Source organism: Siphateles boraxobius, unplaced genomic scaffold, assembly GCF_051911475.1.
Source record: "Siphateles boraxobius isolate OS27281-9 unplaced genomic scaffold, OSU_SipBor_1 25, whole genome shotgun sequence".
Taxonomy (NCBI): Eukaryota; Metazoa; Chordata; class Actinopteri; order Cypriniformes; family Leuciscidae; genus Siphateles; species Siphateles boraxobius.
The window spans coordinates 1,392,928-1,407,546 of record NW_027508866.1 but is presented as its reverse complement, the minus strand read 5'-3'; the positions used below and the strand labels follow the sequence as shown (position 1 = coordinate 1,407,546).

The 14,619-nt window shown below is 37.4% G+C and overlaps 1 protein-coding gene across 2 annotated transcripts in view; it reads right to left on the bottom strand.

The window, feature by feature from the left end:
* cacna1eb (calcium channel, voltage-dependent, R type, alpha 1E subunit b) overlaps window positions 1-14,619 on the bottom strand; it is a 131,008-nt gene that overhangs the window by 43,074 nt on the left and 73,315 nt on the right. For both annotated transcript variants that reach the window (XM_077242049.1, XM_077242050.1), the window contains 6 exons: window positions 14,475-14,604; window positions 11,986-12,045; window positions 11,460-11,566; window positions 8,137-8,233; window positions 5,467-5,627; window positions 2,750-2,887 (listed from right to left, as the gene is read on the bottom strand). In XM_077242049.1, coding sequence (XP_077098164.1) covers window positions 2,750-2,887; window positions 5,467-5,627; window positions 8,137-8,233; window positions 11,460-11,566; window positions 11,986-12,045; window positions 14,475-14,604 — 693 coding nt within the window. The remainder of the gene's footprint in view (window positions 1-2,749; window positions 2,888-5,466; window positions 5,628-8,136; window positions 8,234-11,459; window positions 11,567-11,985; window positions 12,046-14,474; window positions 14,605-14,619) is intronic.

Below are 14,619 nucleotides of genomic sequence, written 5' to 3'. Positions count from 1 at the left end.
GTATGGATTACTTTTATGATGGATGGATGAAATTTTTGGAGCTTTAAAAACTCTTGTTTTCTCATATTTTATTTTTTTCAATATGACTCCGATTGTGTTTGGTTGAAAAAAGAAAGTCATACACATAGGATGGCTTGAGGATGAGTAAATTATGGGATAATTTTCAATTTTGGGTGAACTATCCCTTAGTTTTCTGAAATGTAATGCCAAAGTAATATAACACAAAATATAGTCTTTATAAATGTACATAACAATTTCTTTAAAAATGAAAATATAAAAAAGTTAATAACTGTCAAAACATGTAAATCACAGTCTGTAAAAGAGTAAAATCTGCAGCATTAAATCTCTTCCTGCTTCTTCATAGACATGCTACTCAACCCAAATTGAATTAATCAATGACAGTCCACATTGTTTCCCCTGCCTTTTCAAACACTGAGTCTTTAGATCAGCTATTAAATAAACATCTCTCCACATGGATCCTAAATGTACATTAGATTTGACTGTAACCCTGTAACATACGAATCGTAACAAACCGAGGTGTCATGCCTCATTCTGGTTCTAAACTGATGTTTTCCAACAGGACTAAAATGCTATACTTGAGAAGTTAACTGTGAACTGCTATCTGACACGAAATCTTCAAGCCACCCATAATATCTGACTATCAAGACTAAACAATTTGGCTAGCTAATCACAGGGACAAATATGCACGTCAATAATTACCATAATTGGAGAAAATTGTTGTATTAAAATAAGATCTGTTATGAAATCCATTCAAAGAAGGGACTTGCAGAACTTGCAATGGTTTTTGAAGATATGTGAGCATTTATCCAGACTGCACACACAGTTTATTATTGGAGAATTGGCTGCATCACGGCTCTCATAACTGCACGACATTGAAGAAATGTTTCTTTCGGAGGCCAATGTTTCTGAGCTCTCTGAATCGACTTCATAAATCAAATAATGGAATTAAGCCATTTAAAGAACAGATAAATCTTAAAATTATTAAGATAGGATCTTAATAATTTAGATAAGATAGGATCTTGCTTGCCTTTGCTACAACTACAGTTCTCTTTTACCCACATCCAAAATCTTAAAAATTACACGGTGGAAGCAAACTGTGCTTTGAGTCGATCAGATGCTTGGGTGGCTTCGTTCCCCTCGAGATTGCTTCCAGTAGTTTGCCAACACAATCTCATGGCAATTCATTACCATTTTATGTTTTGACGAATTGGTGGATAATTGATATGATTTCTAACAATCTCATCCGTATGTTTTTGTATGATCTGCTTGGTAGTGATGGTAGGTTTGAAGGTGGGGTTAGGGGTGGACCTTCATGCTTACTGTTTTCTGATAATCGTACATTTCTGTACGATTAACATTCATTCGAATTCATGCAAAATCACAACCTCATAACAGTTATTCTTTCCTGTGAGATCAGGTTGTAGTTTGCAAAAAGGTTATATTCAAGCATCTTGGAGAAGCTGCCACAGTTCTTCTGGGATTTTCTGTCTCTTCATGTAACCCTGGACTGATTTGATGATGATGAGATCATATCTCCGCGTGGGCCATACCATCTGTTGTATGACTACTTTTGTTAATACAAACATTTCACTTATAATATTTGCAATTGCAAGGTTTGCATACAATTGATATTTCCTAATAGTGCACTAAAGTAAAACATAAATAAATGTCTTAAAATAAATGTTTTTTAAGAAAAGGCTTTTGCACAGCACATTTACTTAACAAAATTTCAGAACATTTCTGGACAAGTTCTGGTAACTGTTAATTGATTTTGTTCATTCAACACTGCCAAAGCTTTCACAATGTGACATCTATTATGTTTGAAGAGAAGCCCAGCTCTTTCATGTTTGACATTTGCTGACGTTTCTGGCATTTTTGGATTCGGTTTGCTCTTGCACAGAAGGTTCTCTGGCATATTGAGCCCAACGGAATCAAAGCCCAGTGCTTCGTTGTTATTGCTTTCAGTCCTCTGATTTTGGATAGTTTAATGAGCAGTAAAACCTTTTTAACATATAATTTATTTAAAATGAATTTGAACTGCTTCAGTAATTAGAATAAGGTCATTTTTTTCACCATCATGTCTTTAAGCAGGCAGTCATGCATAAAGAAAGGCATTGCCTATATGTGTATATAACTATAGAACTAAACAACTTGAAAAAAAAAAAGTATCTTGCATCTCTTACGTATTCACCTATATTCATACGTACATCCCCATTCTCCAGCTCTACCATAACAGATCATTTTTAGGGCAACCTGTCTGACACCAAAACATAGAGAGCTAAATCTACACTGACACAAATTTCCTTGGCAGATGTGTTACTAGTACTCGAGAAGGCAACAAAATAGCCCAGCGCTGACAGGACTCTTCCTTCCAGAAGAGTCCCTATCCTTCTCAGATCTCCTCCATGTGCAGAACAATCTCGGGAGCTGACCAAAAATGCATCACATGTTGCCAAATGCTCAGTCTTGATGCTCCGTAACATACAGTAAGAAACATCCAGAGCTTCCTACAGCCCTACTTCACCAAGCCATTGAGTGTTACCTGATATATTAACATGCTTATGGAGTGTCTCAAAACCATCAAGCAGTTTCAGACTAATAGCAAGGCAAACAGAGCTACTGATTTTAAATTATACTTAAATTATGCAGAGTGTGAATATTTATGTAAAACAAAAAAATAATCAACAATATACGAAGTCCTGTGCAATATATAAATAAATGGACTTACTGTGGCCAGCCCTCTCCTGTGGACACAGTGAAGAGTGTAAGAAGAGCCCAGAGGACATTATCATAGTGGAACTCGTGTCTCCTCCACTCCCTCTTCTTCACCTCCTTCCTGTCCCTCGCATAGTCAATGTAGTAGCCCCTACACAACACAAAACAATTAAAACAGGTGCAAACAAGCAAACCAAGAAAATGTAACTGAAAAGTTACTGACCATTGTACAGCTTTACCAGATTTTTCCTGTATTTTCTGTACTTTTGAAATACAATAGTTTGATTTTCTCTGTAGAAATATTGTAAAAAAAACTTCCCAATCCAGAAAAACTATTTATTTAAAGTCATTTATTACTCTGCAAAAAAATTTAAGTTTCAAAAATGTCTACAAGGTAGACAAATGATAGGTTTGGAAATGGTTTTAACTACATTAATGGACATATTATTACCATACATTATATATTTCTCTAGAGAAACAGTCACCAGCAGGTGAAGTTACAGTGGGACGCCGCGTCTCTCTTGCCTCCCCTAAGACCATTGACTTTTAATAGATCCACTTAAGCCTGTGGTGGGTTTAGTGGGGGGTAATTGAGAATGAATGAGGGAAAGTCATGTGAGAGGAGGCAATGCCTCCATCGCGCTGTGATTGGATATGATTGGATATTCATGCGATAAATCTCACCTCTTGTTTTCATGTGTGTTACAATTTAGAGAATGGGAAGGCTAATTAAAAAGTAATTCAGCTTCTAACGAGCTGAAAATTTAACAATTGAGGCATAAAATCTTAGTGAAGTTTTCTTTGCATTGGCTTAGGATTTTCCCTCTCGTCCGGGCGATTTGTTTTGCCTGCTGGTGTTATAATCGGTTCCAGCTTTTGCCTTTTCTGCTGTTGCTACAGTTTACAGTAACAACTTGTTGCTTCCTCGTGCCGTCTGTGAGAAGATCGTGTCACCCCACTGACGAGGGGGATCGTTGCTGTCTGGTTTTACTTGATATATTGAGCTAACACTACTTTGTGTGCTGAACTTTGGAGGCGGACGCTTAACGTTATTAGTGCCTAAAAATCGGAGCACCAAACCATCTGCTTGTGAGCCCATCGCGGGCATTGAGTTATTTATTTGTTTTGTTTTTCTTTCCGTTGATTATACTTTTGTATGCTATTTGTGATTGTTTACTAGTTGATATTATTACTATCTGCTCATGATTGTACCATAAACACTATCCAACTGAGCTTACTGCAGTTAGTACTCTGAAGCCTGTCATTTATTGTTTTGTTTCTTTTTCTTTTGTGATCTCCTCTCAGGTGCTGGGGTTCCCTGGGTTGAGGATCCCTTGTGGTGGTGGTGGTGTTTCTCCGAATGTTTGCTGTGACACTTTTGAAGTCTTTGGTGTGTGTGTAAGTGTGCTTACGGTGGATTAGTTTAGTGATCCTCTCCCCGCGGTTTATCTCAGCCCTATCAGTCTGTGTGTTCTTTTGTTGTTGTGTCTTTGTGACCAGTGTATTAGTAAAGAAAAGGTTGTGTGTGTGTGTTTTCATGTATTCCAATGTGTACGTCTTTGTTTATTTTTAATGTCTTTTTGTTACAGAAAACACTTGCCAGTAATGCTCCAGTTTGCCCTTTTTTTAATGTGATTTATCCTGCTGCTTTAAATTAACTCTGTATTAATAAAACTTTTGTACAGTTTTCATATCCAAGTCTCTGCCTACCTTTATTAGGGACGTGAACCTGAGTGACCTAAGAATAATAATTTGGGTGTTGTCCATATTTCCCGGGGCGCAATTCCCCGGGTGGCGTAGTCGAAATTCGCTTTACCTGTAATACCAGCCTCCCACCACAATCGCATGTAAATATCAAACTTGAAATGGTTTGAAAACCTGCAGCGTGTGCAAGGCAAGATTAATTAATTGAAGTTTAATTGGAGAAAACGTCATGCCGTCAGTGAGGAAGCTGAAGCTTGGGTGTCATTGGACCTTCCAACAGGTCAATGATCCCAAGCATACCTCAAATTCCACCAAGGTTTGGTTTCAGAAGAAGTGCTGGAAGAGTCTACATGGCATAACAGTCACCTGACTTGAACCCCATAGATATTCTCTGGTAGGATTTGAAGAAGGTGGTTGCAGCACACAAACTCAAGTATATCACTGAACTGAAGGCCATTGCTGATGAGGAACTGGCTCAGATTCCTCAGAAACGCTACCAGAAGCTGCTGTCTGGTTATACATCTCGTTTGCAGCAGGTCAAGTAGTACTTGAGTAATAAGTACTATAGATGCTTGCCAAGAAGGGGTTGAATAATTTTGAGACTGCAGAAGTCATTTTCGTTGAATTTGGGGAAACCACTCGAAACATCTGTAGAGCTATTTCAATTACTTTTGTTTGATTTGTTATTTGCAAACAGCTGAAAATTTTGCCAATAAACCTGAATGGGGGTTGAATAATTTCGATTACAACTATATATACATGCATCATCTCCAAATTAAGTGTAAGTGTTGAATAATTTTAATCCCACACTCCTACAACTATTTAGGGAATAGACGTTAAATGTTTATATTAAATAGTAAATTGTAAATAGTTATCACTGTAAGCCAAGTTTCATTTTTTTAAATTTAGTTTCAGTCTACCTACAACGTTAGTAAGGATATCTTGCACTAAAACAGTCATAAATTAGCTTGTTGTGAACATTGTCCACCCTCTCTCTTAAAATATATGGCATACGCCTGCACTTACTGGCATTCTTTCTGGGTGCCCATTGAGCCATCAGTACAGTAAAAGAACTTTCCCTTAAAGAGCTGCACTGCAATGACAGCAAAGATGAACATGAAGAGCTTGTACACGATGAGAATGTTGAGGACGTTCTTCAAGGATGTGACCACACAATCGAACACAGCCTGCATGACACAACACATTCAAACAGAAGAAATAATGATCATATTACATATATCCCTTCCTAAACAGGTTTTCAAACAGGAATGCAAATGAGGCGAGTTTCATATGCCACTTTTTTGCCATGTACGGTATAACAAATCATGAGTTACATACAGTATAACTAAACAATCAATCCGCATTTATTTTTATTTATTTCTCTTTTTTTTAATTTATTTTTTTACAAATGTCTACATAAAGTCTGGAATAATTATTCTATCAGTAAAAAAGTGTATCATGATGAACACTGCACACATCATTGCCTGCACTTTTATTTGCAAGTAATACTTTTTTCAGTCAGTACCGTTTTTTGCTTTTTTTCAGATTTCATATGGTTAATCTAGATACAGCTAATGAGATTAGCATCAGATATGGGAAAACTGATACAACACTAGATCACTAGCTCAGACAGACAATGTTACACCTCGTTTCAAACACCACTGCACACCACTGGTTTAAGGGTGGACCTTACATTATTTCTAAAAAATGTTACATTCACAGAAGAATAATATCATAATAAATTGCCACTGCATAAAATAGTTATAAGTTTTCTCATGAGATAAGGTTGGGAATTAAGTGCACATGACGAGTAACTTCATTTGTCTTTGCCATCCCTATCCCCAAAGATCTCCCATCACTAATTCAATTATGGTTTAGTTAAATGGTCTGATGATAATTCTGAAAATTCTGGCTCTGTATATTACTGCAAATTGATTTAAAATGAAAAATGTCAAGTGCTGCAGGTTATATTTAGTCTACTTTTAATTATTCACAGAGGGATTACTCATATTTGGACATCAGAGCGTCCTAATGAATTCATTGAATTTGAGTGTTTTTGTGAGACTGTTTCAAAGGAATATTCTTGGAATATTTCTTGACTAGAGTGTATAAGTGTTTGAAATACATAACACATATACACTATATACTAAACATTAGTTTATCATCAAAATTAGAGTGAAAAATAAACAGACTTAAAAGAAATAACTACAGCATAGCATTTTTTATTAAAGATAATTATAGATCAAGGTGGTACAGTACATGTACTGATTGTAATTTAAATCAATCTATTTTTCCTGCACTGCTCACGCTCAATTAAAGAGAAAGCACACTTTTGATGGACAAAATCAGTGACTACGTTTACATGCAGCCAATAACCCGTTCAAAACCCGGATATTAGCAATAACCCGGTCACGCACGGCCATGTAAACACCGGCAAAAACCCGAATATGATCATATCCCGGATTTTAAAAACCCGGATATGATCCTGGGGTACCCCTTTTCTAACCCGAATTTTTGGTCATGTAAACGCGTATCGGCATATCCCCATAATGATTTGTGTTCTGCGCATGTTCTATTCGCAAGGAATCTTGGTCTTTTGATTAGAGGAATTTCTCGGTTCATACAAAAACCCGCGTGCAGTATACCGGAAGTAAACATGGCGAGACGCAGCACAGCATACTTTTGGAGCGAGGTCAGTACCAGCACCAAAGCGCAAACAAAGGCGATCGCTATCTGCCTCAAACTATTCATTATCCGCGTGCTGCTGTTGTTGTTGTCTTTGGATACAGGAAGATGAATCGTAAATGACGCATATTGCGTCTTAAGGTTGTCCGGACGCTAATCGTGCGTCGCCGTTTACATTGGGATATTGCAATTCCATGTATACAGGAGCAACTCTCTCTGCTCACGCATGTAAACGGGTTATTCCTAATGTTTCAGAAACCCGAATAGTGACCTTAACCCGACCATAACCCAAATATTGGCTGCTTGTAAAAGTAGTCAATGTGATTTCACACAAAAAGAGCCCAAAATGCACAGAATATGCATGTCTGGTGTGTTTTAACAAGAACTGGAGTAGGCTATGTCAGAAAAGAAAAATAATTTTCTTTTTGAAATTAACACATTTTGTTTAGTTGGATATTGGATGTGAAAAGGAGGAGATGGTTCTTCCATAGCACTGCAATTTAGATGAATTTCCCACACCAGGAGTCATTTATATAGTTCTATTTTATAGCGATTACTGTTCAAAAAATGTTCTATGCAAAATTGAAAATGTTCTACCAAAGAAAAGAGAGAAAATAAATATTTGTGTGTTTTGTAAAGTGGTTAGAAAAAATGAAATCGTAATCGGCTAAAATCTGTATCAGCAGGTCAAACTCAATGAAAAATCGGAATCGCCTAGAAAATTGTAATCGGTGCATCTCTAAAAGGATCTATCAGTCTGCGCCATCTAGAGTTTCATGACTGAACTAGATATTTATGAGAGAGATATATCTGCAGCCTGGACATCTACAAAGGGGGACAGGAACTCCAAAAAGGGGACCTAAGCTGAACCCTTTGGAGTTCCCACCCCATCTGAAAAAACACCAGTCCTACAGATATTTCAGTGTGGTAGGCAAACTGAAAAAAGGCAGAATTGAGAGGAATGAAAAGCATGCTGATCTAAACATATTTAAATTGTGAAAGAGCAGATACCTTGAGCTTTGGAAGTCTTTTGATGGTCTTGAGAGGACGGAGAACTCTGAGAACCCTCAAGGACTTAATGGTCTTTATGTCTCTGCCTTTGTTGTTTCTGTGATTAACAAAACATATTAAAATATTTTAATATTTATTATTTAAAACATTTTTAAAAAGAAAAAAAAATCACACACAGGTATTACGGCTGTCAATAAATAAAACATTTATATACAATTTCTTGCAATTAATCATATATTTTAGCACCCAAATCAAAAATAAAACTTTTATACAAGTAACCGCTCTCTTAAAAAATGTATCAGTAACGCAAAAAAAGTTTTTTTATTTTGCAAGAAGCGGGTCACATGAGGGCCAACATGTTGAGATCACATGACCAGCTGAATACTACTCACTTTAATTTGCTAACCCTATGTTAATGGATGCTTTTACTCATAAAAAGTCATCTTTGTTTGCTGTGAATTGCATACTGAAAGTTGAATTGGTAACTGAAAGATTTGCATTATTCTGCACTCATGCCCTTGGGTGTCAGTATAAGCCGACTGACATATCGTCAACATATCAAAGAAAAACCTAAGTACACTGATAAGATGGTGCCATATTAAAATCAGCATTTAAAAAATGTATCTTGAGACTAATTCATTCAAAAACATGAAAGTGGCTCTTCAAGCTTGGACTGCTTTCATGGTAGGAACATTTCTTATTATAAAATGTACTAATGGGCATGAGGTCTTGATTAATTGCATACATTGTTTTTAAATAATGAATCACACTAAATTAACAAGTTAAATTGACAGCCGTAATATAATGCATTACCTAAAAATATCTATGTATGGCTGATATACTGAGAGAATGAATGGAAATTTGTTCGTTAGTAATTGCAAACATGGATCAGACATCACCATATTAACACACACACACACAAACAAACACCCACACACACACAAATAAATGATCGGTGGCATCCGAATTGATATTAAAATGGACAGACAATGAGACAAATGAGAAGCATTTGCTGTTACCCCATTAAATTCCTGGCAGCCACAGAGACACAATCCAAAACAATAACAGAGTAGCATTAAAAGAGAAAGAACATATGAACATCTCAAGTGTGTGTAAAACCATTAAATAATCAAGCTAGTGCCTGAGATCAACCAGAGCATATTTTTGAAAGTCTAGAATATCCTTTTACATAAATATTTCCTTAAATAACAACACAAACAAATATGCTTTTTTTTAAAAGCAAAAATGACTCTTAACATTTTTTATAAATTGTGAGAAATCTTATCTGCTGAAAAATGTTTTTTTTTTTTTTTGTACATATGTCTAATGCTTGGCAGTTTTCAGATAATATTAATAAGATATTACCTGTGGAATTATCTATGTGGAATTTAGGACTTCTCTCAATTGTTTCCCATATAGACTCTTAAAATTATAGGACACGACCATTCAACTGAAGATAATATATATATTTAAGATCATATTTCACATATATTCTTCAAAATGGCTAGCATAAATCAGAAAGTAACTATATATGTGTGAAATTTGTATGTGTACCATTATAGAATATATTAGCAAACATCAAGCATACAAGAGTAGTCACCAACCACTGTGGACTTATATAACTTAAATGAAGGGTGTCCAAAGTACAGCCCACGGGCCCATAGCCTGCTCTGATCAGCCCGCAAGATGCTTTAAAAATAGAACAGGATTTGGCCTGCTATTAAGAAAGCATATGAAATGTATAGACTGCATTTGGATGTTGATATCTCATATAGCCAAATCTCTTAACACACCACCTCCACTAGTGCAGTTGCCACCAGCTTCTCTACTGCCCGAGGTCCACTGATGAAGTTGCACACAAAAATAATGAAGAGATTGTTTGGCTTATCATACATACTGTACTCTTTTTTACATACTATACCCTACAATTAGCATAGAGCATTTGGTATTAAATGATGACTATACCTGTTTATAGCCTGCATAAACTACAAAATTTAGCAAGTGTGATCCTCTGGACTCCAACCTTCCCAATCTATCAAATAACACATAAACCCACAGGCCAGTCTACTATTCTCGGTCTAGTACTGTTGTCAACAGGAGCCTAAATGTGTGGTCACATTTAACTTTGTTTCGAATTTTCAGGGGGAAATTCAGTAATTTCAGAATCCACGCAAATGGGAATTTCAGGTGAGGGTGAAAGATTTCGAAATGGATTCACTGGTCATGTAGTAGACCAACATAAAGCTGTTTGTTTTAATACATCGCTACACTATTAACCGTAGAAAATGAACCTTTTGCTAATGTGACTGCACTGTAAGAATGGACAGGTTCGAGTAAAAATAAAGACTTTGATGCTGATGGTTATTAATGACTAGTGGCCTAATCTGGGTAGAATTAAACTTAAATCCTGCTTTTTTGCAACTTCTAAGTTTCCTAACATAAAAATAAAACTACCTCTGTCCCTATGATTGACTTCTAGCCAGGAAAATAATGGTCTGATTAGCCATTGAGACCTGAAAATAAAACGACTAATCAACCACATTCACTCACAATGAATATCCAATTATAGAAGTTCACCTACTTGCCTATATCGGTAAGACTTTAGAATACAATTCCGTTATTAATTAATAACTTGTGTGTATTTGGCCATATAATCTGCGGAAGAGAACTGAATTAGGGATTACTCGCTGTCCGAGAGGCGGCTTTCTGTGTGCGTGAGTACTTCGCTTATTGCATTTAACAACATTAAACATTTCACACTTATGTAACAGTCATGTGTCCAGTCTTCTCTCTGCTGTCTGCCTCAACCTAATTTTTTTGGTTGTATTTTTTGGAGTATTAAAATCATGCAGTTATCACAAACCGTTGTGATATGCATATCACAATATGTACATTTGTGATAATTTGTTGTATCGTGCAGCCCCAATTCATATAGATTTACCATCTCTTTATGAACTTATTGAAGCGACAAAGTGGTAGTTGCATGGGCTGTCAATGGAGGGAAGGAAATTAAGATAATTTAAAATATAAACGGGTTTGGAAAGACATAAGGGTGAGTGAAGAATATTTTTTTTTTCATCTTTGGGTGAACTATTTAAGCTGGAAACCGCAGTGAATTGTATGTATAGGTAAATTTTTGTAGTTTTGCAAAAATGTAGGTAGGGAAACATATTTGTTTAAAGTTATTCAATGTTATCCGGTCTGGAATCTGGAGTTATCCCCAGATGTCTCTAAAGCAAAATGATTACAGGTTAGAATCAGAAATCTGACTTTATGCAAAAACTTTTCACACAAGGAAGATGGATATCACTTGAAATACTTACGTCAATGCAAAGGCAATAAGAGCTCCAACCACCACAATAAAGTCTAGAATGTTCCACAAGTCCCGGAAATATGATCCATCATGAAGAATGAGGCCCTGGTCAATCATCTGTATAAAATGGCATTTTACAATATTATAGAGAATATAGAGCATATAATTTTTGGTATATTATAAGTAAAATTCTATATATGTTTACCTATATATCTATATATACAAAATAAAATAATAATTGAAATTACATATCACATCTGACTCTTTGTTGTCCCTAGAATTGAAAAAGTATTAGGGGAGAAGCCCACACCTTTTTAATCTAATCTCTCTACTCTTTAATTAATACTCTCTAATCTATCTAATCATAAAGCCTAACTGCCAGTCAATGATTTGGAGTTTCCTTAAATCGGGTTAGGTGAAATGTGTTTGGAGGGCAGGGTTTTGGAAGAGGGCATGTCATGAAGTTATCAAAATTCCTTACAAAACCTTTGATTTAACAGTTATTTAAATCATGTTTGAAGTAAGAAAGCAGATACCTTTATAATCATCTCAAATGTGAAAACGCCAGTGAAAACATAATCAAAGTAACGGAGAACCTGCAAACACAGTAAACAACCCTGTCACTTTTATTTGCATTTTTGTGTCAGAAGACAGGACAAGAATCGGCATGCTGATTTAATGTGCCCCTTTTATGCTTTTTCGAATATTACCTTTCATGCAGTGTGTAATATAACTGTTTGTGAATGTGGAGGTCTGAAAGGGTTTTAACTGTTTTAACTGTTTAACTGTTAGTTTGAACTGCCGAAACAAGTCGTCAGCAATTCCAGTATCACTTCCATCGTTAATGTTCGTATCACGGTGTATCAAGCGCTGACGAAGCCTCCGGAGCTGAAATTCAGGTATGGTAATAGTCTAGACGTTTCCTTTATGACCAATCAGAATCAGAGTAGAGTAGACCAATCACAACAGACTGAGCCATCTGACCAATCAGAGCAGAGTAGACCAATCACAACAGACTGGGCCATCTGACCAATCAGAGCATCATAGACCAATCACAACAGACTGGCCCATCTGACCAATCAGAGCAGAGTAGACCAATCACAACAGACTGGGCCATCTGACCAATCAGAGCAGAGTAGACCAATCACAACAGACTGGGCAATCTGACCAATCAGAGCAGAGTAGACCAATCACAACAGACTGAACCATCTGACCAATCAGAGCAGAGTAGACCGATCACAACAGAATGAGCCATCTGACCAATCAGAGCAGAGTAGACCAATCACAACAGACTGGGCCATCTGACCAATCAGAGCAGAGTAGACCAATCACAACAGAATGGCCCATCTGACCAATCAGAGCAGAGTAGACCAATCACAACAGACTGGGCAATCTGACCAATCAGAGCAGAGTAGAACAATCACAACAGACTGAGCAATCTGACCAATCAGAGCAGAGTAGACCAATCACAACAGACTGGGCCATCTGACCAATCAGAGCAGAGTAGACCAATCACAACAGACTTGGCCATCTGACCAATCAGAGCAGAGTAGACCAATCACAACAGACTGAGCCATCTGACCAATCAGAGCAGAGTAGACCAATCACAACAGACTGAACCATCTGACCAATCAGAGCAGAGTAGACCAATCACAACAGACTGAGCCATCTGACCAATCAGAGCAGAGTAGACCAATCACAACAGACTGGGCCATCTGACCAATCAGAGCAGAGTAGACCAATCACAACAGACTTGGCCATCTGACCAATCAGAGCAGAGTAGACCAATCACAACAGACTGGGCTATCTGACCAATCAGAGCAGAGTAGACCAATCACAACAGACTGAGCCATCTGACCAATCAGAGCAGAGTAGACCAATCACAACAGACTGAACCATCTGACCAATCAGAGCAGAGTAGACCAATCACAACAGACTGAGCCATCTGACCAATCAGAGCAGAGTAGACCAATCACAACAGACTGGGCCATCTGACCAATCAGAGCAGAGTAGACCAATCACAACAGACTTGGCCATCTGACCAATCAGAGCAGAGTAGACCAATCACAACAGACTGGGCTATCTGACCAATCAGAGCAGAGTAGACCAATCACAACAGACTGAGCCATCTGACCAATCAGAGCAGAGTAGACCAATCACAACAGACTGAACCATCTGGCCAATCAGAGCAGAGTAGACCAATCACAACAGACTGGGCCATCTGACCAATCAGAGCAGAGTAGACCAAACACAACAGACTTGGCCATCTGACCAATCAGAGCAGAGTAGACCAATCACAACAGACTGGGCCATCTGACAAATCAGAGCAGAGTAGACCAATCACAACAGACTGAGCCATCTGACCAATCAGAGCAGAGTAGACCAATCACAACAGACTGGGCCATCTGACCAATCAGAGCAGAGTAGACCAATCACAACAGACTGGGCCATCTGACCAATCAGAGCACAGTAGATCAATCACAACAGACTGAGCCATCTGACCAATCAGAGCACAGTAGATCAATCACAACAGACTGGGCCATCTGACCAATCAGAGCAGAGTAGACCAATCACTACAGACTGAGCCATCTGACCAATCAGAGCACAGTAGATCAATCACAACAGACTGAGCCATCTGACCAATCAGAGCACAGTAGATCAATCACAACAGACTGGGCCATCTGACCAATCAGAGCAGAGTAGACCAATCACAACAGACTGAGCCATCTGACCAATCAGAGCAGAGTAGGCTTGCAGAAAGGAGTTTTTTAGAGAGACTGAATCTTTAAACAAATTGTTTTCAGACCCTTGTGAGAAATTAGCTGATGTACAATATATATTATTAGATAAGTTTTTTATTTTTTACCGAGGATGCATGTAAGCCTATTGTAGGAGACTACAAAACAAAATTAGGCTACAGAACATTTAAAAAAGCAAAAAGGGGCACTTTAAAATCAAAATACTCATTACATTATTAATGATATGAGTCCTTAATAATTCAATATGTTGAAATACAATAGTTTACTTTATTCCTCTCTGAACTGGCGCACACAGGGTCCTCAGCAGCTAGTGCAATACTGCTGGCCACAATCACCAGGAGAATGGTCATCTCAAAGTACCGCAGGGTCACCACATAGTGGCAGATCCTTCTTATGCTTTAGTTACAGAAA